General features: G+C 44.1%; 1 protein-coding gene across 1 annotated transcript in view; it reads right to left on the reverse strand.

Annotated features, from left to right (window-relative positions):
• ARFGEF2 (ADP ribosylation factor guanine nucleotide exchange factor 2) overlaps positions 1 to 26750 on the reverse strand; it is a 2483667-nt gene that overhangs the window by 2103334 nt on the left and 353583 nt on the right. The window contains exons 4-5 of the mRNA XM_044089932.1: positions 2682 to 2828; positions 689 to 868 (exon numbers count right to left, since the gene is read on the reverse strand). Coding sequence (XP_043945867.1) covers positions 689 to 868; positions 2682 to 2828 — 327 coding nt within the window. The remainder of the gene's footprint in view (positions 1 to 688; positions 869 to 2681; positions 2829 to 26750) is intronic.

The raw sequence follows: 26750 nt of genomic DNA on the forward strand, positions 1-26750 counted from the left end.
ACACTGCAGTGACACCAAGGCCCAGGTCAGCCACCACGGGTAGGGTTAGCACTCAATTAAAAATGCTCTCACTATGCATAATGCTATATGCAAGCAAGGGCACAAACACCTTCATGGATGCCTGGATGATGGCTCTCTTTTGTCAGATCTTGCCACATACTGGAGTCTCCGCAAAAGAGTGGAGAAAAGAATGGGCTCAAAACTGCTTGGCAGGCATGGAGGGACAAAAGACTGTAAAAAGAAGAAAAATGATGCTGTGCATAAAATCAGGTGCTGGCTGTTTTATTACAGTGTCAAAAGTGGTACTAGAAGTGCGACAAAAGGTTGCCTGAAGTCCGAGACCTGCAGACTGCTTTGTGTTACTAACCCTTCTAATGAACTGTGAGCAGGATGAAGAACAAGACTTTACATTACTGACAGAACCAAAGATGACCAAATATCCTGTCAGGAAAATGAAAAGGTAGTGCTAATGTACGCTCCAATTCTTCCACAGAAAAGGTGAGAAGCTACTTTAAATAAGCAAGAAAGATCTGTATATTAAATGAACTCCGTTAACATACACTTCTGCATTACCTAATGCGCAAAAACTGCTTTCATGGCAAAGCAAACAAGTAAAATTTAAATTAAATTATAATTTATGAAGTCTAAGACAGTTCTACTGAAAGACATAGAGACAGATAACACTCACTGCCTGGTTCTCCATGCGGTTAAATATGACATTCAGCATTTGTGTGAGGGTAGCTTTCGCTGTTGTTTGGTTGATGAGATTCTTACTGGCTAAGTAGATATTGTAACAGGTCCTGACAGTCTGCAAAATGGTGCCTTCATGTATCTCTATGTGGGGAGCTGTCACTGCAGTCAACAAAGCCTATAAAAAAGGACGAGAGGCACAAAAATAAATCGAACAATCACTACAATGCACTTATACAACCATGCTCAAATGAACCAGGCTTTTAGTAAAATTATGCTACTGGTAATGCTATAATTGCCAGCACAAGAGAAATACTGGCTGCTCTGATAACATGCCAATATTACTTGCGTACTGTACAAAGGATCACAGTGGTACAGCATGTGGTCTGCAAAATCAATGCTTGGATGTCTGGCTCAATTCTCAGATGAGACACTGTGTGCGTGCAGCCTCCGTGCTCTCCCCATATTCATACAGTTTCAATGGAACCTTTAGTTGTATTCCACATTCCATATACACCCAGGCAAGGATATTGTCTACACTAAAATGTCTCTAAGTATGTGGGTGTGTGAGTAAATCTGCCTTGTTACAAACTGGCTGGTAAACTGGTGGTGGAAAGCTTCTGCCTAACACCCACCATTTGTCAGGAAAGCATTTACACGGACATACTGCCACCATAACTATTAACTGGATAAAACAGTTAATAAAAACAGATGCATTAATGGGTGCAGTCAGCTACACATACCTAAAGGAGCATCACGTACCCTTATGACAAAAAAAAACTGCAGCTCAATGACATCACACAAATGTCACAAAATTTAGGTGCCACAACACAGCACTTTGGTTTTGCTCTGCAGAGCAAACAATTCACGTTCAGGAAAATAATAACTAAAACATTCATAATGCGGAGCTATGTGTGTACAAGTGCAACAAGGTATGAAGTGAGTAGAATAAAATATATCTGTATCAACATGCTAAGTTTCCTTACAAAAAAAATAAGTCTCCACTTCTAAGCCATTCAAACAGCAGTATTCAAACTTCAAACCAACACAGCTGTCTTCTGGTATAAGTGTTTTCATGAAAATTCCAGGTTATCCTCCTAATCACCCAAAGATATTTCTGTATTAACTTGTAGAACCCTCATACTTAAAGAAAAAATCAGGTTTCATGGCCTGTATTCAAAGTTAAAAAACAAGAAAAAATGTTTCCCTTCTGCTTGACAGAATGTTTATACTCTCCTTGAACTTGACCTAAGACACTCATGTTAATAATCGATAGGTGTGGCACCCCATTTCAACTCCCCACTAGACAATCTCCCTGGAGTGGGTAGCACTTCAACCCCAGCACTGGCAGGACTCACCCCTCCAGCTCACTCGATAAGTTAGAAAATACAGTAAAATGAGTGGCGGTATGTCACCGGTGGCCCAAACCTCCATTTATTCCACACCTCTCATGTCTCTTCACAGTGCCACACTAAAGTCATACTCAACAGGGTCTTCTTTACTCAGTAATTCTGCCAAGCACATTTCCAGTAAGTGGTGATAGTTCAATAGATTTTTATAAGACAATCTGTTAAAGTTAAACGACAATCTGTTAAACATCTCAATGGTCCTGACTCATTACTTTGAACAGTCAGCCTAGAGGTCAAATATATTTAAGTATAACAGATGAACACAATAAATATTCTAGATAATGACACTTCGCAATACTGAAATGTGAAAAGCCAGAGAACATCCCCTACAGAAACACTACCCCTTTTAAAAGATCTTTGGCTTGATGAACTTCACTAAGTTGACAGAGTTGACACACATCAACACAAACAATTGACACAGGAAGAACCAAAAGTGGCCAGCATATGATTACAACAGGCGAACAAGCACTGTTAATGAAAAATAAAAGACAACACACAAAAAAGAATAGCAAAACATTTCTACAAAAACCTTAAATTTAAAACTTTGTAAAACTTTGCAGTGTATCAAGACTTTCTTCTTACCTTAATGATCTGTAATTGGACTCCTTCATCTGTCATGGGTCCCTGAAAGCAGTTGCAGACTGTTTCAATAATCCTGTCAATGAGGCGTTTGCCAGGGACTGCACTGTCTGGTGCATTACCGGTGATGTGTCCATATGCTATAAGTTTCTGAATAAAGTACAATGGAGTTATTACTTATTTATTTCAGAGCACAGAAAAGAACTTGCATCCCTCAAGTCTGAATAAAAATACACAGTAATTATTTCAGAGGAAAGTGAACATCTCACATCATTCAAAGAGCCTGAACTTTGAGACAGTTAAGGAAATAATCAGAAGTAAAAACAGACAGCATATTTATACATCATTCAGTCCAAGAAACTCTGAAAACTACAGAAGTAACAACTGTAAAAATGTAATCAGGAAAGGACAGATAATCCAAATTAGAAAAAAAAAAATGCTTGCCAAAACATGCGCTCGACAGCTGCAAATAAAATAAGATAATCAAGCACTAAAAAAGCACAGCATTTAACAAAAGACAGAGAGATGGCAGATTTAGTACAAACAAAGCAGGATCTTGCACAGGCACATAACTTTTAATTAAAACTAAAAAAGTCATGAATTAATGCCTGGTTTACAAATTAAGGGAATAAAATTCTACAACATCAGTGATCCAGATTAAATACTTTCTAATCTAAAAAACTTTACTTGTAAGTACAGACCAGAAACACTACCGACATAACAGGGCAGTCTGTGCTACATGTAAGAGGCTAACAAGCCTTCAGTGAGGCTTCACAGTTCATACAATCCTACTAATTATGTCAAGAAAAATACTAATGTTCACCAGAGCACTTAGTATGGTTGACCCAATAATCTGCAATTAAGCTACCAAACTGTTAGCCATTTACAGCCAGAGAAGAACACTGCTGTAAAGGACTCAGTACAAACCACAGTCTTGGTCCCAACTGACTAGCAGGTAATCTCACTGCAAGTTAAGTAGAAGTGTCAAAAGTCCAAAGCACAACAATATTCCCGAAACAATTTGAGACAGTTCGGAAATAAGCACAAAAACCTAGTGACTAAATACAAAGTACCAGTCTACACAAAAGTCCAAGACATGAGGTGATAATATGTCATCACTGCTAATCACAAAAAATATATTTTTTGGGGGGGAGGGGTGTAGTGTACTCCTTGAGGGAGTGCTTGGTGCTTCAGCAACAAGAATCAAGAAGCAGCAGCTTCTCTTATTAGGATTTAGTTACAAAGGGCTAAGCTACCAACGGTCTTCTGGCTACAAGGGATGCAGCAGAGACTGATGTCAACAACACATTGACAGCTTTCTTGTAACTCTTCATTTCTAGCAACAGCCTACACACACACTGAAAAGAAACAGCATCCCAAAGAATGCCAACAAAAATTCCAGCAAGTGCAACAGTTTCAGAAATAGCTGATGCGGCAAGCGCTTCTGCTAAAGATGATAAAATAACCAAAAAGAGCTGAGGTGAATTTGTTGTATGAACTTACATAAGTAAAAGCATTAATAAATAGATACAATACAGAATGACTCTCACTCTCACTCTCACCTTCCCACACTGACCATTAAGCCCCACCTTTCAGTACACCACTCATTTCTTTACTTCTCCCGCAACCTCATGTCTTAGGATAAAGAAAGACGTAGGACAAAACCACAGACTGCAGCGCACCTTCAGTGGAGATTAGGAAATTTTAGAAATAGCCCAAATGCCCCCACCCACCTGCCATGGCAAAAAATACTGTACTATATCTGTAAAGCTGGAACTTTGTGAGTGTGTGCTTCTGCTCACTCAGATCTGTAGTGAACGTGTGCATTCCTTAAGCCTCACATTTCCCTCACACTCACATACTTACTACACCAGTTGTGATCCTGGGCCTGTTCTCCACGTAGAGTTCTTCTTATGGAACTCCACCCAGCCCTCATCACAAGATGAGCAAGCCTGCATCTCTGGCTACTATTGTCCCTCCCTGTGCTAGTCTCCCACAAAGATTTACCACAATTACAGCAGAGTAAGACTTAACCTGCAATACAAGTGCTTCACAGTTGCACCAATAAGCAAGCATGCTGTACTTATTCATTAAAGCCCAAAAGGGTTTTGTCAAGTAAAAGAACAGTGACACCACTAGGAGACCAAAGAGCCCTAAAGAAATGCAGCAGAGAACTTGCACAGAAATCTGTATTCATTCAAATGAAGTTCAGCTACTGTATTAACTGAGCTTAACACTCATAGGTTCATAGGTGTGTACTAGGCTAATGGTCCTGGAGCCTTTACAAGCCTAGCCCTTAGGATTACCCTGGCATCATGCCACCCATTAATTCTTAGTGCCTCTGTCGAGGAGAGTCACTGAAGTGATCCCTGGGGTGAATCTTCTATTTTCCATCCACTCATTAAGATTTCTCTTGAAGAAGGCCAGTGAGGTGCTCTGCTTGACATGTATGGGAAGTCTATTCCATAGCATGGGCAGTCTCAGGGTTATGAACCAGTTCCTCCAGCATGTTCTGTTGATTGTGGTAATGAGGTTGAGGTCTTTGGAGCATGTGGTGTGGAGGGATTGGGATTTCTTTAGATGTAGCATTTCTGAGCTGGGTCAGACATGGCTTTTTAAGTCAAGCAGAGATCGCCTCTAAGTAGGTGATATGAGACAGAGAATAGCTGGAGTTTTTTGAGTCTGCCCATATAGGACAAGTGTTTAAGGCCTAGGATCCTCTTTGGGAGGTACTTCTGTGGGCTCTCCAGTTGTTGCAGGTGCCTAGTGAGGTACATGCCAAATGGGCACTGTACTCTATGATTGGCCTAATGTGGGAAGAGTAGAGGGAGACAATGACCTCTTTCTTCCTGGATGCAAAACCCTTAGTAATGAGGTGCCACACAGAAGGACTTTCTGACCACAGTGGCAATGTGGTAGTCAAAAGAGAGGTAGCTGTCAACCTGTGTTCCTACATCTCTTATAATGCCTTCTGTGTTCAGTGGACTACCATCTATGTGGTAATTCAAGGGAAGCAGGTTTTTCCCAAGGGGGAAAACGACACATTTTTGGCATTGAGCTTAAGGGCAAGGTTCTGACACCAGTCGTTGGTCTCATTAAGGCCTTTCTGTTGGATGTCAACATCACTTGGGGAGTTAATAATAGCTCCAAACTTGCAATTGTCTGCGAACTTGGTCAGCTAGATTCCCTTCGTGTTGGCCTGGACTTCAGAGAAGCAGATACCAAACAGGAGAGGACCCAGGACCGAACCCTGTGGGACTCCACTCGTGACTGGTCGACAGTTTGACTTGGAGTCAGCTACTTTCACACTGCGAGTTCTATCTGTGAGCCAGTTTGCAACCCACCTAGTGATATAGGGGTTGATGCCTAGCTTAGTGAGTTTTTCTATGATTTCCGAGTGGGGAATGGCATCAAAGGCCTTGGCCAGATCAAGGTAGGCTCTATGAACCACCTTGCCTTCATCCATAGCTCTGGTGATTGACTCAAAGAGGCATGATCTACCCTTCACAAAACCAAACTGTGTAGGATCCAGAGTTTGGAGATTCACTATATCCTTGTTTATTAGGTCCATGATGATGCATTCCACAGCTTGGCATGTCAAGCTAATGGGGCAATAATTCCCGGGGTCTGTAGTCACTCCTCCCTTGTGGAGAGGGATGACTGTAGCAGGGCGCTATTCAGTAGGGACATAGCCTGAGGTGAGGCTGTAATTGGACAGGGTACACAAGTAAGGTGCCAGTTCACTCTGTAGTTCATGTAGAAGACAGCTGGGGATATTGTCAGGTCCCATAGAGGCTGTATTCTTGGCCTTGGACAGTGCTGTTTTAACCAGGTGTATATTAGAAGACCAAATGTTTAGGTGGCTGATCAACTAAACATCGATCTTCTAATATCGAAAGCAAAAAATGGCAAACGGCCGATTTAATGCAGGGAAAGATTTCCCTTGGCCATTCACCAAAGTTTGCTACTTCCCTACTGTTGAGCGATCTCGAAATTGGTATATTTAGTTGGGGATGTGTGGGGGGCACAGCCCCCCACTTAATTTAGATGTAAAGTAATGTTTTTTGTCTTGTGGCCGAGGGACGTGTTTCCCTGGGATGTTCAACATTGTGCGGTTCGATATTAGAAGATCGATGTTTAGGTTTTCTATTCCCTAAACATTCGGTCTTCTAATATAGACCCGTTTTAACCTGTGCAGCAGTAATACTGGGTGCCTGGCAATCTACTGGTATTGTGACTGGTCCTTTGGGGGGGTAAAGTTGGCAATGAATCTATCGGCCAGTACATTGGCAACATCTGTTGGCTTGGTATAGTAGATACCATTGTGCAGTAGCTCAGAGCAAATCTGGGTATTGCCGTGGAGATTCTTTACATAACTATAGAAGGCCTTGTAGTAGTCTTTACTATCTGCTGCAATTCTGTTTTCAAAGCTAGATTCAGAGGATTTGATGAGGGATCTCAACCTTTTGTTAAGGCTGATAAGGGAGTTTTTCCTCCTCCTGTTGTAGAGTTTGTTTATGGCAGGGGACCACCAGATTGGATTCCTTTTTTGTTTTTTTTGAGGAGAGCATCTTGGTTCTATTGGGTATGGCAACATCCACGCATTTGTGTATGTGTTCATACAGTGCATTGGTGTATGATTTGGCAGTCATGCAACTATTCTCCATTTGCTTGGGTGCCGTGAGGTTATCCACCTCTATTTTTACGAGCCCAAAGTTAGCTTTGGAGAAGTTTTTCAAGGTGGTTACCTTTGTGGGGGGGGGATGTGGATTTCCAAGGTGATTAGTTTGTGTTCGGATCTAACCAGGGAGGAGTTGACTATTGGTGTACAGCAACGGTCGCCCAGGTTAGTAATGACTAGGTCAAGGGATGCTGCTACCTCTACTGGGGGTAAGTTACGAGCTGGTCCAGGACATTGGAATTAATGAATTCCAGAAAGTGTTGGGCAAGTGTATTGGTACATGAGTAGTTTTCCCAGTTAATGTAGGGGTAGTTGAAGTCGCCCAGTATGAGTGTTAGGTTGGACCTTAATATTCTCCAGGGTGCTTAGGAATGTGGAGTGTGAGTCTTGGGACATGGTCGGGGACCTATAAGCAGGTTACGACCTGAATCGCTGTCTTACCCAATGTTAGCTGCACCTGAAGTATCTCAGATGCATTATGCTGGGCTACTAGTCTGATGGTATGTGCATCCTTTATGAATATGGAACCACCGCCAACTTTGGAGCTTCAGTCCAAGTTCTGGGGCCGAAATTTGTGGAATGAGTAATAGCCTGGTAGTGCAGGGGTGCTTTCTGCTGCCTTGAACCAGGTCTCTGTTACAGCACAAATGTCGATGTTCTCCACTTTAAGGAGTGCTTTGCGTGAGTGGATTTTGAGATTTAGACTTCTAGCGTTGAGCAGCATGACCCTAAGATTGCATTTGTTTGTAGCTGTTATGGTGGTAATTTGGTCTTTGGAACACCGCCTAAAAAGGCACTATAAGGGTGGAAAGAGCCTTGGCCAGTATCCAGATGCCCAGGGGTGACAGATGCAGGCCATCTCTGGCAAAGCATCGAGGTCTGTCAATCATGTCATCCTAGGCAGATACTGGATCCCCTTAGATGACACCAGAGACTTAGCCAATTGTTGAAATCAATCATTTTCTGCTTGTACTGTGGTACCATGAGTAACTGTCAGCCCACTCTAGTATACAGCTCTCTCCTTCTGGTGCATCACAATGTGGAACGTAAACACTCCGATAGATTGTTACATGTACACTCCCTGCATACATCTATGTCACCATTCCCTACCAAAGCTTTGTATTCTCCTGACGCTCAGTACTCCTCTTTTCTATATGACTTTGTGCAATGCTCAAAGCACAGGCTGTGATGCTGTGTATAATGTCACATGTATGCTCCCTACACAAGGTATACGGTACAAAGGTGATGTATGGATGCAAACACTCAGAAGTGAAAAGCCCCATACGGAACAGAATACCCTCAGGGACAAAGGAGAAAGTGCACATCCAGAAGTAAAAAAGGGCAGAAGGAAAGGAATAAGGACCCCTTGGCCAAGAGGGTAACAAAAATACAGGACAAGAGCTAGAACAGAGAGGGAAAGGAAGAGGGACCAAATACTGCATCAGTGAAGAGAAGGTTGTTTACTGTTATGGTAATATTTTACACAACTGTACTATGTCCTTCCATATCCCTGTTGCAATACTCTTTACATGAGAGAAATTGGAAGCTTTAAGAGAAAGCCTGGAAGGAGGAAGGCATAGAGGAGCCCTCTACAAACCCATGCAGGACAGCCCTGGCAAAGCCTGCCCTGGCCCTGGAAATAAAATCCAGCTTGTAATGTTTGATGAAAGTAAGAAGAAAGGTCCAAGTAGCAGCCTCAAGGATGGAATTGGTATCCAAATCCTTGAAAAAGGTACCAGAGAAGACAATTGCCCTAGTAGAATGTGCATTTACAGATGAAGAAAGACATGCTCTCCTCCCTGCCCCCAATTCCATCCTTCCCCCAGTACCTCTAAATTTATAGTACTATAGACATTCCCCCACTTTCTAGATCCTATCTGCTTTCATCTGGGATAATTCCTCCCACCCCATTCTTCTCCTACATTTTAATAGCACTTATTAGCTTTCATCTGGCATTCTCCCATCCCCTTTCCAATACCTTTACCTCACCACTCTATCTACTGGTGTTGCATCACCATGTAAAACAGTTCCTTAACTCACTAGCTGAATCACAGATAATGATATGCTCCTCTTTACTACCCCTCTTGTTCACACCATACCTCCTTACCTTGTATGAAAACCAGTTTCTCATGGGATTTCAGGTCCCAAAAGGCCAAACTATCACCCTGGCTGTAAATCCTCCCACCTTCAACCATACTTACAGTACCAGGTCCTATCCAACATCTTGTTCAGTCTATCAATATCTCAACCCCAAGCACATTAGCTCTAGATCCAAACACTACCACAAACTAATAAACAAATTCCTTAAGTTCATCACCAAGTATAGACTTAACCTAATACTTGGTGGTGATATTCACCCCACCCCTGGCCCACCCACTTCAGATACACATACTCCCTCTACTTGTAATCTAAGCTACAAACCTACAATTAATAGACCAACTAACTATCTCCTAGTCTGTCATCTCAATATTAGAAGCATTAATAACAAGGTACATGGATTGCATGCACTTCTGGATGTCCACTCCCCTGACATTCTCTGTTTATCTGAAACCTGGTTAAAACCTAACACTACAGACAATGAAGTGTTACCACCTGGGTACAACATACACAGGCTGGATTGTGCTTCGAGGAAGGGGGGGTGGGGTAGCTGTACTCTATAAATCTGAGTTGAATGTCACCATAGATGTTATACAACCACCTCAGATTAATAACTCTGAGATTCTTGCCACCAAATTGCAACTTAATAAAAATAAATGCACTAATATCATCTGTATGTACATACCCCCAGATAACAATATATCTACACTTGAAGATATCCTGCACTGGCTATCATGTCACTATCCCCAAGAAACCCTACTACTTGGAGACTTTGTTAAGTCACCTGGGGCACCTGTTCCTCAGAATACCCAACCACCCATATTAACCTGCAATCAACAAATCATATCCACCCCTACCAGGATAGGTAAACCCAACCAAAAAGAAAGCATACTTGACTGGGTACTCATAAATAGTCACCCCCAACTGTACACCTCTGGTACCCTCCCTAAGCGATCACCTTCTCACCTATGTAATTAAGCACAAAGCCATTAATTCCCAACAACCCTTACTCAGAAAGGTTAGAAACAATATAAACTTTGACCCTGTCAAATTCCAACAAGAACTAAACTCATGTAATTGGTCTATTCTAAAACACCTCCCCTTAGAGGAAGCAGTAGCATACTTTAACAACAAATTCCTTGAGATCCTTGATTTGCATGCACCTGTTCGCTCAAAGAGAACAAAGGCAAAAACTGCACCATGGCTTTCTAAAGAGAGTCTAAACTAAAAATTACCCTTAGAAACAAAGCTTTATGGCGTTCTTCTAAAGACCCCCAAGATCACATTAAATACAGGCAATCCAGGAACGAAACTAAAAAATCCATTTTACAAGACAAAAAACAATACTACTGTAATTTACAGACAGTAAATCAAAATAACCCTCAGAAGTTTTGGGCAGGTTTAAATAATCTACTACATCCTGGACAAACTTCAACCCCAATCCCTGCTGCTACTATTGATAAAACCCCTGAAGATGTTTGACTGTTTTAACTGATTCTTTACTGAGACAATTCAAGCCCTAGCTAGCCAACTACCTCCTAGCTCCCCTGGTCCTGAAAGTAGCACCCCTAGAAACCTACCCGCATTCAGCTTCCAACCAGTCGCCACTTCACTTATCCATACCTTGATCAAAACATTAAAACCCACTACACTTTCTGCTGATCAACTCCCTGCCGAGCACCTACAAAAATCAGCTGATGCTATTGCTTATCCCGTCTCAATACTAATCAATTGAACCATAGTAGAAGCTAAAATTCCCACCATCTGGAAAATATTATATGTAATCCTACTTCACAAAGGAGGCAGCTCCACTGAATTCTACAGTTATAGGCCAATAGCTATACTCTCTCCACTTGCAAAGATTATGGAAAAATGTATTCACAGACAACTCATGCACCAACTAATCCAGAATCACCTTATGGCAGACACTCAGCATGGTTTTTGTCCTCATCACAGCACTACTTCAGCCCTCCTAGCCTTTACCAACACCATAAACCATAATCCCAACAATAATTATATATCCTTAGCCCTCTTCTTGGATCTTTCCATGGCATTCGCTATGGTTGATCACTAACTTTTAATCCACACCCTGCAAACATTCTGTCTACATACTAGAGCCCTTCAATGGTTTCAATCCTACCTGAATGGTCGACAGCAGGCTATCCTCTGGCAGAACAAACTCTCTAACCTTCTACCTAACACCTTTGGAGTACCACAAGGCTCTACATTTGCTGTTCTCCATCTTCATTAATGACCTTTATACTGTCATCCCAAAAGTCAGCTGTATCCAATATGCTGATGATTCTACTCCGATTTGCTCGGCCACATCTCCAATAGAGTTATGGTCAGCTACACAGCCCACCTTTAATACAATAGAAAACTGGCTTTCTGAACATTGTCTGATCCTAAATCCCAAAAAAACTAAAATGCTTTTATTTTCACCAACACATAGGTCTACTGCTTTCACCTTTACCATAAATTCAAATGATGGCACAATAATCTCCCCTGACCCCTCTACAAAACTATTAGGTGTCATCATAGATAATAATCTAAAATTCGACCTACATGTTAACCAAACTATCAAAACCATCAATAAAAAACTAGGGTCACTTTACAGAATAAAAGCCTTCCTAACCCCTCCAGCTAAAATTGCCATAGCTCGCTCTCACCTTCTTTCAACTCTTCTGTATGCATCCCCTCTACTCTCAAATTTAAACAAGACTGTCCTTAAACTCTCAATTTGCTACAACCACATTGCCAGGTTTGCCACTGGGCTGCCATTTAGGACACATCATTGCATCAATCTAAATCAGCTTTGGTGGCTTGAACTACCCAGCCTAATCCAGTATAATCAACTGATTATGGCCTATAAAATCCTCTATAATCCGAACAACACTCCTGCACTTAAAAATATTATCACCCCCTATAACAATCCTAGGCCGCTTCGATCCTCTAACAAACTACTAATTCAGACTAGCAAAATTAATAACACAGCCGGTGACTCTCTCTTTGCAAACTCTTTAAGTAGATCCTGGAACTCTCTTCCAGTTGATATTACCTTACTTTCCACCTTAAGTCAATTTAAAACTAGACTCAAACAACATTTGTCACTTAACTGGCTATGTCACTGTATCAAGCCTGGCTAACAGTCTCTAGAATGCGTAAAAATCTGTTAACCAGCTTACTGTGTAATTTAATTTAATCCTGACTTACACTCAGGATCAACTCGAACCTGTTGAACTTGTTTAACTTGCTTACTTATGTAATCTCTGTAAATAGTCTGTTTGTATTATGTAATGCTGTATCTGCTTACCGTTGGAGCTTTTCTCCCTGGGCCTCCGCTGAAAATAGACATGCATCCAGTCGGACTATCCCGGTCAACAAATCTAAAATAAAATAAAATAAATAAAATAAAAAATCTGCCATGAAAAGAACAACAAAAGGAAATGGCCTTAGAAATCCAGGAAATGGTTTGTTTAGAAACAGCCAAACCTAAAATTCTGGGATGAAAAAAAAGAAAGAAAAGCTGTTCAAATGTGTGAATTCCTTCAGTTTTATCCAAATACTTGAGATGTCTATGTAAATTCAAGGTGTAAAGAATCTTCTCATTGGCATTCTATGGAGAATGAAAAAAGGAAGATAAATATACTAAGTGACAATTTAATGGCCACCTTAGGCATAAAAGAAAAATTAGTACGAATGGATACCTTGTCTCTATGAAAAACTAAAAAAGGAGGAACAGCATTGAGGGCCTGAAGTTCAGACACTCTCTCAGCTGAAGTGAGACCCAAACGAAGAACAGTCTAAGTATAATGCTGAAAAGGAAGCTGAAGAAGCAGGCTCAAAAGGAGCCAGGTTCAAATTTCAAGTTAAAAAACTGAGGTCCCAAGAATGTGGAACAGGCTTCCTGGGAGGCCTGATATGAAAGATGCCTTTAAAAAATTACTTGACCTTAAACCTAAAGGCCAGAAGACAAGTAGAAATTGCTAATAGGCGAGCTTTAACTGCAGAATATGCCAACCCAGCATGGAGCAAATCACACAAATAAGATAGAACCAGAGGAGCCTACACAGATATGTGGATTCAGATGTCAAGACATTACATGATTTTCTGGTAGTGGGTTTCCTGGCCTCCTGCAGAACCTAGAGCAGTTCCTCAGATAAGAGGTGTCTAAAAGGGATCAAAATCCTATCATCCAATGTGTCACTTGAAGAGTGGACAGTTGAGGACGGATGAGAGATCCCATTTTGTGTGAAAAGATCTACCCAGTGAGGTAACTTTTGGTGATTTCCACTGGTCAAGTGATAAAGGGGGAAACCAATGCTATTTGGGCCAAAATGGAGTCATCAGCAAGATTTTGGAAGAGTCCTGCATGATCTTGTGCAGAACTTGTGGCAAAAGAAGAAGTGGGGGGACATTGTACAGAAACATTCCCTTCTAAGGAATAGGCAGGGCATCCACTTTCCAAGTCAGAGGACTTGGGATTCTAGAACAGAATAGAGGAAGCTGTCTGTTCAGAAGGGAAGTGAAAAGATCTACCTGAGGAATACCCCACTGATGGACAAGGTCCAGGAACACATCTCTGTGAAGCATCTATTTGAGAGCCTGTGTTCTAGACCTGCTCAAAGAGTCTGCCATGAGACTATGCTCTGAGAAAATGCAAACCACCTAAAGTCACTTGATACTGGATAGCTAAATCCCAGACCTGAAGAGCTCATCTGCAAAAGAGATAGGACCTGGTATACCCCTGCTTGTTGACATACCATATCACAGTGTTAGTGTCTGTGAAGATTTTGAGGGGCCTGGGATGAAAGGGGAAATGAAAAGCTTGCAGTCAGAGGCAAAGCCTTCATCTCTTCTCTTTTATGTCGATATGGTCTGATCTCTGACGAGGAAGCCAGAGACCCTGGACCTTTAGAAGGCCACAGGAAGCTCACCACCCCACATATGTGGTGTCTGTTAACAGCTCCTGAGAGGGAACTGGAACCTGAATGCGAAGCTCTGGATTGACAGAGTTAATGAATCCACCACTGAAGCTCAAGTCTGAGACAAGGAAGAAAAGAAATATGGAACTCCAGGGGGTGGTAAAGTTAGACCCACACCGATTTGAGATACCATTAAAATTTCCTCATATGGAAGTCTGGCAAGAAGGAGCACGGGAATAGTGGAGGCCATAAATCCCAGAACCCTGACAAACTCCCTGGCCATGAAGACAGAGGAAAATGAGTCTGGGAAAAGGTTGTCCGGGACAGAACTTTTTGGGGCAGGCGAGAGATGCCAGCATGGGAATAATCTGAAGATTGCATCCAAGAAAACATGATCCTGGGAAGGTGGCAGAACTGATTTCTGGAGGTTTATACTGAACCCCAGACTGTATAAAAGACAAATGGTAAACTGGAGATCCTGTAACAGACTGCTGGGAGTAGAAGCTTGAATGACCAGATAGTCTACATAAGGAAAAAAATCTGTCTTCCCCTAAGCCTAAAAAAAAAAATAAAACAATGACAGAAGCAAGGCATCTACTGAATACTCCTTGGGCAGTAGATAGGTCAAAGAGCAAAGCAGAGAACTGAAAATGCAATGAATAAATAGAGATACGTAAAAATTTCCTGAGCAGGGGGTGGATGGGGGTGTGAAGGTATGCATACCCGAGGTCTAGAGAAACCATAAAGGCCTGGTAAAGAGGAAAAAAGGTCTGAAGGGACATCATCCTGAAAGAAGGAACCTTGAGAATGCGGTTTACCACAGAAAGATCTAGAATTGGTCTCCTTGCACCCTCCAAAGGAACCAAAAACATTCTTAAGTAAAACCCCTTCCCCCTTTTAGGTGGGTGGAACAAGCTGAATGGTGTCCTGATCCAAAAGGGATTGCAGAACCTCTGTAAAATTAGGAAGCTGTGCTCATGGAGGTTGAGGAATACCTGAAAAGGTGGGAAGGGATTTCCAAACTAAGAAATATTCTTGACGGATAACACACAGCACACCCAAGAGTCTTATGTGATCCAATGCCAATTTGGAAGAGATAAAGAAAGGTGGAGAGACAAGGGGAGGGACCTGGTTGAGGGGAAAAACATCAAATAGAAACTGTTCTGTTTGAAAAAAGAAGTTATGGACTCACCATAACGTTCCATCTGAGTAGGTACTTCATTTGTCTGCAACCTGTGGGTATCGGATCCGATCTCGGATCCGAGCAGACAGCTTTCCAAGCTACAAGATCCGAGCTCCTAGCTCCTCCCCCTACCCATAATCCCCTGCTATGTGCTACATTACCTCAGATCGAATTTTTTGCCTCTTACACAACTCCTACCTTCGATAGAGGAAGCAACACCAGATAAACTGTCCTAAGGCAGAACAAGATCTCTTTGGTGATCAGAAATCCCGAAAGGTTCGGGGGATGGCAGGGAGGGTCGGTTGCAGACAAATGAAGTACCTACTCAGATGGAACGTTATGGTGAGTACATAACTTCTTTATCTGAAGTAGTTACTTCATTTGCTCTGCAACCTGTGGGACAGATTCCCCAGCTACCTAGGGAGAAACCCTGGGCGGCCTATGGAAGGATATTCCGAAGCACCACAGAGCCAAAGGAAGCCCTACCTCTCGATACCATATCCAACTTATAATGAGAAATAAATGTATGTGAAGAGGACCAGGTAGCTGCAGAGCATATGTCATCCAAGGGGATCCTAGACCAGAAGGCTGCAGAGGTGGCCACAGCCCTCGTAGAGTGAGCTAATTCCGTAGGAACCGGTTTGCCTGCAGATAAGTACCCATGGACTATGCATTGACAAATCCAATTTGCTATAGTCACTTTGGAAATGGCCTTACCCATGGCTGATTTAGCGAAAGACACTAACAACTGGTCCGATTTGCGAAAATCCTTAGTCCTGTGCAGGTAGAAACGCAGTTGTCTGTGCACATCCAATTTATGCAATGTGTATTCTCCTTTATTCTGAAAGTTTGGGAAGAACACGGGTGAGTTTATTGATTGATTGATATTTGACTCCGAAGCCACCTTAGGTAAGAATGACGAATTAGTCCTGAGGAACACTCTATCCTTATGAAAAATGAGATAAGGATGCTTCATACATAAGGCTTGCAGTTCTGATACCCTTTTGGCTGAAGTAATGGCAAACAAAAAGGCTGTTTTCCAGGACAAGAACTTTAATGGAACCGAAGCCACGGGTTCAAAGGGTGGGCCTGTCAAGGCTTGTAAGACTAAGGCCAAATCCCATGGAGGCACCACCACTTTCACCGGAGGCTTCAAGAGGAAAACGCCCCGTAAGAAGGTTTTACATAATTTTGTAGAAGCCAAAGATCCTAGTCAGTCTCCCACATGGAAATGGGAGATGGCTGCCAATTGCACCTTAACTGTTGAGGCACTTGCTCCTTGTCTGAATATCAGAAACAGGAAGTCTAGAATAGTAGGAATAGGAACTGTAAATGGATCCAGGCCTCTATCTTTGGCCCAGACAGAGAAGCGTTTCCATTTGCTGTAGTAAATCTTCCTAGTAGTCGGCTTTATGTGCTGCGACTAGAATGGCCTTAACCGGAGATGAGATACCGGGAGTCCTAGCCATCAGTGGAACTGGAGCAACCAAGCCGCAAGCTTGAGGTTCACCAGGTTCGGGGTTTGTAATCCCACTGGATGTGAAATCAGGTATGGAATGGGATCCAGTATCCATGGCGGAGGTACACTGCGAGACCGCAGGTACGGGAACCAGATCTGGTGAGGCCAGAATGGGGCTATGAGGATAACTCTGCTCCCCAACTGACAGGCTTTCTGTATGAACTTGGTTATGAGCGGAAGGGGTGGATAGGCATATAGTAGATCAGACGGCCAAGCATGGACTAGAGCGTCTCTGGGATTCTCCCCTTCGGGGGGAAGTATTGTGAAGTACTCGCTGCATTTTGTGTTTAAAGGAGAAGCAAAAAGATCGCAGCAAGGCCAACCCCATTTGCGGAAGATCTGCTTCGCAACTGATGGATTGAGAGACCACTCGTATGGAGTGAGAATCACTCTGCTCAGTTTGTCCGCCAAAATGTTGAACCGACCCGGAATGTGCGTTGCTACCAGAAAGCAGTTGGTGGATATCACCCATTCCTACACTCTCATAGCCTCCCGGCAAAGTGGGTAGGACCTGGTTCCTCCTTGCTTGTTTATGTACCAGACCACTGACATGTTGTCTGTCTGGATTGCAATAGTTCCCAGAGGTAGAAGGTTGTGGAGAGCTTGCAACGCTAGAAGCACCGCCCTCATCTCTAGGACATTGATATGCAAAGCGGTCTCCAGGGGAGTCCACGTGCCTTGGACGGTTCTGCCCGAACAATGCCCCCCCCCACCCGAGGTGAGAAGCGTCCGTGGTCAGCGTGGCTTGGGGGGGAGGGACAACAAAAGGCCTCCCTTCCTTTAGCTCTGGGGCGTGGAACCACCAAAGAAGGGAGTGCCTGCAAACTCTGCTTAGGGGAATCAGAGTACTCAACGGATGGAGTAGCAGGGACCACTGAACTTGAAGGGTCCACTGCAGAATCCTCATTCACAGACGCGCGTGAAGGGCGAGAGTGATCGCTGCTGCCATAGATCCTATTTCCCTCAGAACTAATTCCGCCTTCGGGGCCGGGCTTTGAAGAAGAATTAGCACCTGACACGACAAGCTGTTTTTCCTGTCCGCAGTTAGCATTGCTCGAGAAATGCGGGTATCTAACTTGGCCCCTATGAACTCCAGGACCTGTACGGGGCAAAGAGAGGATTTCTGGAGGTTTACAGAGATGCCTAAGCTCTGGGCAAGGGTCAGAGCATAATCTCTTGCCAGGCAGAGCTGATGCCTGTTGGTGGCAGTAAGGAGCCAGTCGTCTAGGTACGGGAAGACCTGAATGCCCTGAAGTCTCAGGTGGGCTGCAACCACTGCCATGACCTTGGTGAACACCCTGGGGGCTGAGGTGAGGCCGAACGGGAGAACCCTGAACTGGTAATGACTGGCTCCCAGCCGGAAGCGGAGAAACCTTCTGGACCGTCTGTCCATCAAGATGTGGTAGTACGCATCCTTGAGGTCCATCGACCACATCCAGTCGTTCTGCCACAGAAGGGGGAGAATAGATTGGAGGGTGACCATCCGGAACATTTCTTTGGGAATTAACAGGTTCAAAGCGGAGAGGTCTAGAATGGGTCTGAGGTCCCCGTCTTTTTTGGCACTAAAATGAACCTGGAGTAATAATCCGATCCGGACTGGTCTGGGGGGACGGGCTGGATGGCTCTTTTTTCTAGCAACTTCAGGATTTCTGAAGCTGCCGCCTCCCTTCGATCGGGTGGAACATCGGGGAGGTGTCTGGTCGAGGAAGGGTGGTTTATGAAGGGGATGGTATAACCTCTGGATATGATGCGGAGCACCCATCGATCTGTCGTAATGGACTCCCAGTTTGACAGGTGCTCCGACAACCGCCCCCCCGACTGCCTCCAGAGAGGGACAGCCGGGTAAGCCCTCAGGGCTGCTGCGCGGGTCTATCCGGGAAAGATTCCCTGGACCCGAAGTTACGCGGTCCCCCTCTGCCTCTGGGCCGGCGTCCTCCTTGTCCTTCTCTGCCTCTAGAGGACGAGGGGTCCGAAACCGGATGGGATTGGTGGGACTTACGGAACCACAGCTTCTTTTGTCCCCTCTGATTCCTAGAAAAGGATCGTTGGGGATTAGAGAAGTGGACCCCGATGGCAGACAGCGTCTTCCCATCCTTCTCGCTTTGGACCAGCGTCTCACGAATGGTCTTGCCGAAGAGCGAAGATCCGTCAAAGGGTGCATTCGCGAAGGACGCCTTGAAGGGATCCGCAAAATCACAAAGACGGAGCCAGGAGTGACGTCGCAAGACGACCCCGGCTCCGCTGGACCTAGCGGCTCCCTCCGTGGCATGGGAGAGTAGACGCATGGACGTGTTAGAGATGGACTTTAGAGTGGCCATACGAGTAGAGAAAACTTTTTTGTCCTCGACCGACATAGACTCCGGGGGGGGCTGCAGCGTATTCTTAATTAAGTCTCGTTGCAGCCTAATGGTATGTGCCATGTAGTTAAGCGCCCTTACGGAAAAGGTCTCTGAACTCAACATCCGCTTCCCAATGCGGTCCAGTGCTCGAGATTCCTTATCTGGCGGGTGAACCGAAGAGCTCTCCTGTGCGAGTTCTCTCTTGGTGGCAGTCGCCACCAGCATGGCATCCACTGGTGTTCCCTTGGCCCAAGACAATCTATCCACTGGGGGGCTAAGGATCTTGTCGGGTCGCTTCGGGATAGGCTCCACGGTGTCGGGCTCCTTCCATGCCCTGGTAGTAATGAGGTCTACCAGGGGGTCAGCCGGGGGGCACACCCAGGAGGTAGAACGGCCTGCCTCAAACGCATCCCGGAACACGGATTCATCTGCGGAAGGTTTTTGGGCAGACCACCCCCCTCTAATACGCAACATTTCCATGATGTCTCCGAAGGAGACATCCTCGGGGGGTGACCTTGGGGAACCTTCCCCTTCATCTAAATCCATGTCAGTTGTGACGGACTTGGGGGAGTCCAGGTGCCTCCTCTTGCACCGACATTTTCGAGGGACCTCCTCGGTGGGACTGTCCGAAGAGGGCTCATCAATGGGGTCCTGTTCCTCTAAGGGAACCAACTGGAGGGCTTGGGCAGGCTGTCCTGATGGTCGGATGATGGAGGATAGACCCACATGCAGCGGGGATACGGGAGGATCCGACACCCGGACCAGGGACCTGGAGGTTCTCGACAGTACCCTCTCCACAACCTCAAAAGCAGAAGGAGAGCTACTCTCGCCAGGCTCCGAGAGCAATCTCCTTGGCTCCGAGGTAGGGATCGGGGTCGGAGCCGATGCAGCCTGAGCCGAGAGAGAGGTGTGCTCCGAACCCAACGGAGCCGAAGACACACCAGCTCCCCCTGATCCGATGCTCAGCCCTCGGCCCCAAGAGCTCAGATCCGACAGACTCGAAGGCACAGTCGGCGTCGAAGCGATCGGAGCTATCGGCGCTGACGAATCCCCGGTTCCGAAAGGGCCCGGATCTGATAACTCCGAGACCTGAAAACAGGTCGGAGAAGGAGTAATCGGAGCAAATATGGGGGCTGTGCTCCCCCCCCAGAGGGGGGGGAGGCAAGAGCACCCCCATCTGCATTTGGGTCTGGATGAATCGGCGCATCATCCGATCCATATCTGTTTCAGTGAGGCTTCTTGTTGATCTTGAAGAAGTCGTCGAGGTGGGCCGGGAGGGTCGCCTCGACGACCTCGAGGGAGACCGATCCTCCTCCTCCAGCTCCGGAGAAAAACTAGGTAAACGGAGCCGAGAGGGGGAGGATCCGTAGCCCCTCCAGGGTGACTTAGTCAGCTTAGACGGCGGGGCTGAGGGTTGAGTCTCAGCCCGCCTTTTGTGGGACTTATGTCCCTTGTCTTTATGCCTTTTTTCCACCATAGTGGAGGTACCTGAAACCCCTGAACTCAAACCCAAAGAGGGAGGTTGAGTCCCAGGTTGAGTCGGGGGCCCAGAAGGCACGAGGGCTGTGGAGACAGCCTGTGCCTGAGAGGGGGAGGAAGAAGAAGCTGATTCCTGAGGCAACAAGCCCGCTAGGATCAGCTTGTTCTTCCTGTCCCTAATAGCTCAGGGATTAAAGGCCACGCAGATTGTGCAGGCCGATGACAAATGGGCCGCCCCCAAGCATAAAACGCACTGAGTGTGGCCATCCGCTGGCGAAAGCTTATGGCCACACTCAGTACATTTTGAGAACACCGCCTTAGGCCCTTCAGCCATAACACCACTCACACCAAAAAACACACCCAAACACTAAGAGGGGGGAGGGTGAAAGGCGGGAACTAACAGAAACAAACTAGTTAGAAAGGGGGGAACAAAGGTACCTAACTAACTACACTTTCGCTAACTAACACAAGAAAACTAAACACTCACACAAGAAAAGATTTTTTTTTTTTTTTTACAAAGAAGAAAAAGGTTCAATCTCACCAAAAGCCAAGGAGCTCTTCAAAAGTAGCTGCTTCAGCCGCGGCAAAAAACGATCTGAGGTAATGTAGCACATAGCAGGGGATTATGGGTAGGGGGTAGGAGCTAGGAGCTCGGATCTTGTAGCTTGGAAAGCTGCCGGCTCGGATCCGATACCCACAGGTTGCAGAGCAAATGAAGTAACTACTTCAGATAAGAAGGTTTCTGGAAGATGGAGTCAGAGTACACTTAGCAGAAGGAACATGCTTAGAACCCTTTTTACCTTTTAGAAGAGGGCGAGTTGGACAATGAACAAAGGCAGACTCAGAAGAATAATTCCTCTAGAATTTGGGGAAGGGGAGACAAAAATATGTGGAAGTTTCAGCAAAGCCTTACCCTTATCCTGGAGTGATTTAAATAAGTCAGAAGTAGTTGTCCCAAAAATATTTTTTTATTATCCAGGGGGCATCCAAACGCTTGGCCTTAATACCATCATGTAAAGTCTGAAGACGCAGACCAACGCTTGATCACTGAGCCAAAAGCAGCATCCCTAGAACAGGCATGAGTTGCATCACAGCTGCTCTTTATCGAGTGACTGGCAACCTGATAAATGGACCGCAGCAGAGAAGGAGAAGTCTTCCCATCAAAATCAGGAAGATCAGACATCACTTTAGACACCTGGTCATAAGAGTCCCATAATTAACGGCCATAAAAGACAAGGTGGCAGCAGTATAAACTTTCTTACCCAACCTTTCCATGGCCTGACTATTCTTAACAGTAGGAAGGAGCTTAGTAGATGGCAACAACTTAGATGGTTTGTCAGAAGAAACTGAGACCATTGCAGGATTAGCAGAAGGTCACAAACAAAAACGTGCAGTCCTCAGACACCTTACAGAACCCATAAGGTTTCTTTGCTGCAGGAAGCTGACAGTCGGGAGCTACAGAGGCAGCAAAAAAAAAAGGTGCCCAAAAGGGCAGCCAAAACTGCAAGGACAGCTGATAGTTTGGAAGACTCCATTTGTAGGAGCTCATAGTACCTTTTTTGAATGTCAGAGACCTGGGAACAGTCCCACTTAAACTATTTTATCATGTGGACAATAATATCCTCAAAGGGCAACTCTTCCAAGGGGGGAGTCTGGACTCAAGGAACCTTCTTCCTCCAAACCGCAGTTCACAGGGGATGGCATTTGGGAAGAATATGCCAGGGATGCTTCTTCAAAATCCAAGTCCTTACTTGAGGAATCTAATTCCCTAGGCCTATTAACAGGAGTAGAAAACAGGGGGTGGGGGCAGGTGCATACACCCTTTGAGGAAGCGTCAACGCCACTGAAGTATTAAACAGACCAGAGTAAACTCCTGCTACTCATGCTGGGATCGTTCACAGTGGAAATGTGTTTAGTTTTCTGCTTCTTTTTCTGTGGGATATCTGCACTGAAAAACTTCAGAGATTCAGACCCTTGACAATATTCAATGATGGTGGTAGGCATTTCCAATCTTACAGAAATTTGAGGAATCTCTCTCAATCTCTTGGATATTATCAGACAAGGTTCCCCCCCTCAACTTCAGATGCAGACATTGGAAAAGCCTCTGAGGACATGTTAAGAATTTGGATCCATGCCAGCCTCCATCGAGGGCCATAGCAGAGGAATCCAAAGCAAGCACCGGATGGTCTTCAGGGCTTTCACTAGCCTTTAGATAGACATCTGGGGATGCTGGACAATAACCAGATCAGGCCTAATCTTTTTGGCCTTCTTCTTGGCAGATGGCTGGCCCTCAGCACAAATGCTTGGCAGATAGTTGTGGAAAGCACCCCAGCAAAAAAAAAAAAAAAAAAAAAAGACATTGGTCGTGATGGTCTTTATGGGAAATCTACCTCCTATGCTGACATTCTCTTCCTGGATGACATGAACACAAATACCATACAAGACAGAAAAAAGAGAGAAGAAACCCCAAAAGGGCACTTATCTGAAAGTGGCTTAGTAACCAGCACAGCAGAAGGATGTTCAGACCAACATTCAATAATGGCAATGGACTGGCATCAAAGAAATTCTGAATGTTTACATCCATATGTCACTTTCATGCCCTATGCACTATGTGGAGAGCATCCGTGTAATATACCACACCTATACGACCTTAAGGCTTTTGTATACTGGCCGTACGCTGGGCTATCCTTGGCAGGAGACCCCCTATGTACAGAATACTGCAACAGTGATATGGAAGAATATCTAGAATGCACACACCACCAGTCTAATTTTCCACATTACACACAGTGCTGACAATGGATGCTTGAAAATGGCAAGGTACCCTTTTGAGTGGCATGTTTCTTTTCAAGTTATGAAAGCCAGTTATAACTATAAAATGCAGAATGACTAAGGTATTTACCATTTTTATTTAAGAGGCAACACAGATGTTACAAGATGCAACTTCTCTTCAACTCAGTACTACACGTTACTTAATTACTCAGTGTTGTACCAGCACAACACTGCACGATTGCATGTTCTTTACTTATTCAGTATTGCACTAGCTCAGTACTGCTGTATTGCATGTGCTAACCATGCTCCATATTGCAATGTATCACTACTGCAGTAGTACGTGTTCCCTCTGCTCTCAGTGCTGCACCAGCACAGTACAGCAGTTGTACACGTGTCCCTCCTTAATTGGTGTTACACCAGTACAGTACTGCAATAGCTCACGTATCCATACCTCTCAATTGTACCAAATTCCTCGGTATTTACTGGTTTTGTTGGCAAAATAATGGGATGCCATGAACTTCCGAGTGGCCCTTTTAATTCCAGATTTTTTTTATTTATTTATTTTTTAATACAACTTTAAATTTACGGCTGATATCACCACGCATCGCCAGCCTACAGGGGCATGCATGATGACATCAGTTTCGTGTGACAGACTGCCTGCTGGATTGGATATCTGAACTGTTTTAGGAATTGTTGCTTTACGTTTGTAAGGGCTGCTTCTAGAAGACTGCCACTCTAAGTAAGAAATGGACGGTTTATTTTCAAATTGTGTGCATAAAAGTCCGCATTCAGTATTTCAATTTCCATTGCTGCTGTTCTGAATAAGTCCATAGCTCTGTAGTAGAGGACTGATTGCTTTACCGCTCTGTGTAAGTCCATAGCGGATTCATTATAAGTGGCTGTATTCAGTACAAACAATTGCTGCTGCCACTCTAAGTAATCTTTATGTTATGTTTTTGCTCGCATGAGCAATGTTTTCAGTTGCCAAGTCCATATGGTGAGTGGTCCATATTCAAGGAGTCACAGTATGGAATGACTGTTGCTGATTTACTATTTATTTTTATAAAACTCTTATTTTTGTGTGTGTAATACAGAGCAATTGCTGCTGCTCTAAGTAATCTTTATGTTAAGAGAGTTGCCAAGTCCGTATTGTGTGTGGTTCATATTCAAGGAGTCAGTACAGAACGGAATGATTGCTGCTGCTCTAATTGCAAGTCTGGTTTATTTTTAAAGTGTGTTTATATATAAAGCTGTTACTTTCACTCCGGTTTATTTTCAAAGTGTGCTATATAAAGCTATTATTTTTAGTACGGAACAACTGCTGCTGCAATCAGTTTATTTTCAAAGTATGTTTATAAAGCTCTTATTTTCAGTATGGAAAGATTGTGTAATTGCTTATAAAGCTCTTACCTTTGTATTGCTGTGTGTGTGTGTGTGTGTGTGTGTGTGTGTGTGTGTGTGTAATACTGAACAATTGCTGCTTGCTGTGTGCGTGCAATGCGGAGCAACTGCTGCTGCTGCTCTGTGTAATTGCTTATAAAGCTCTTATTTTTGTATTGCTGTGTGTGTGTGTGTGTGTGTGTGTGTGTGTGTGTGTGTGTGTGTGTGTGTGTGTGTGTGTGTGTGTAATGCTTAACAATTGCTGCTTGCTGTGTGTGTGTAATGCGGAACAACTGCTGCTGCTCTGTGTAATTGCTTATAAAGCTCTTATTTTTATATTGCTGTGTGTGTGTGTGTGTGTGTGTGTGTGTGTGTGTGTGTGTGTGTGTGTGTGTGTGTGTGTGTGTGAAAATGCCCCAGTTAAGCATACCTGGTGGTTAATGTTACTCAGGCTCAAATCCAGTATCTTAGGTACAAATAGTAAGAGTCTGAATTCCCTACCCACACCACCACTTTGAAATGTTTGGCTCTTAGGTCTGTTGCTCTTAAAATTTGTGGTTTTGTAGCAAATTAGTGAGAACTGAATTCACTAAATAAGGATAGCCATTTAAGTTTCAGTCCTCCTATTTTCAGGAAATGCATGGTAACACAAAACATTTTATTCTAGCAACTTTTCTAAGATTACACAAGCAATGTTTAAAACGCGTCCTTGGTTTTGGGCCATCCCCCCCCCCACCACCACCCACACACACACACACACACAATAAATTTTGGCTTTTTCCATATTTTTTGTGATGCATACTTCTTCAGGGGGAGAGAAGTTTAGTGCTGCTTATGCCAAGTCTGTTTGTGTTGTTAATAGCACAACAGTTAGAATACTTGCATTTGATGCAGAAGGCTGTGGGTTCTACTCCCACAGTATGTAGATGGATTGCGGATACTGTACATCTGTTATCAGTTTGGCATACATTCCTTATTGCAATATTACTAGCGTATCATTTTTTTAATGTAGAAATCCAAGAAACAGGTTGCCAGCAACAAATAACTCACTTTATTCCAGGATAAAATTTAGTGCTTTTATTTGCAAATGTCAGAGACTTCTTCAGAATAAACTAAAAGCACATCAACAGATCTTTTTATACGTGTAAACACCCCCCACTTTCATCATGTGGCCAGTTAATTAATAAGACATGACTTTGTTAAAATAAAACCACTCACTTATAAACCACAGTCCAAGGTTACACAAGTATCACAAATTCAACTCATAATCAGCAATACACATTTTTAAAAACACAACTGCCATTATAACCAAAAAAATTCCTAAAAACTAATTAAATACATACAGTGTAGTATTTTATAACATAAACATGGCTTTTAACCTAAGAGCACTACTAACAGAAATGACGCCATTGAGGCCCGGGAATTAAAACGTTTGACACCTTAACTGCCATTTGATTTCTTTAAATTCCAAAAAGGTGTCAGTAGGTCCACCCCCTTGGTCCCAGGTCCACGTGATCAATCTTCTTCTTCTTTCGACTTTTTCCCAGTTAGGGGTCGCCACAGCAGATCACCTGTCCACCCATGATTGGCAGTGGAGTTTTACGGTGTCGAGTTGCCAGCCCAGCACCCAACCTTCCACAGAAGGCACACACACGCAAGCACTCATGTCTAGGGCCAATTTAGAGTATTCAATCCACCTA

The sequence above is a fragment of the Protopterus annectens genome, chromosome 12.part0 (assembly GCF_019279795.1).
Source record: "Protopterus annectens isolate FY-2018-M chromosome 12.part0, PAN1.0, whole genome shotgun sequence".
NCBI lineage: Eukaryota > Metazoa > Chordata > Ceratodontiformes > Protopteridae > Protopterus > Protopterus annectens.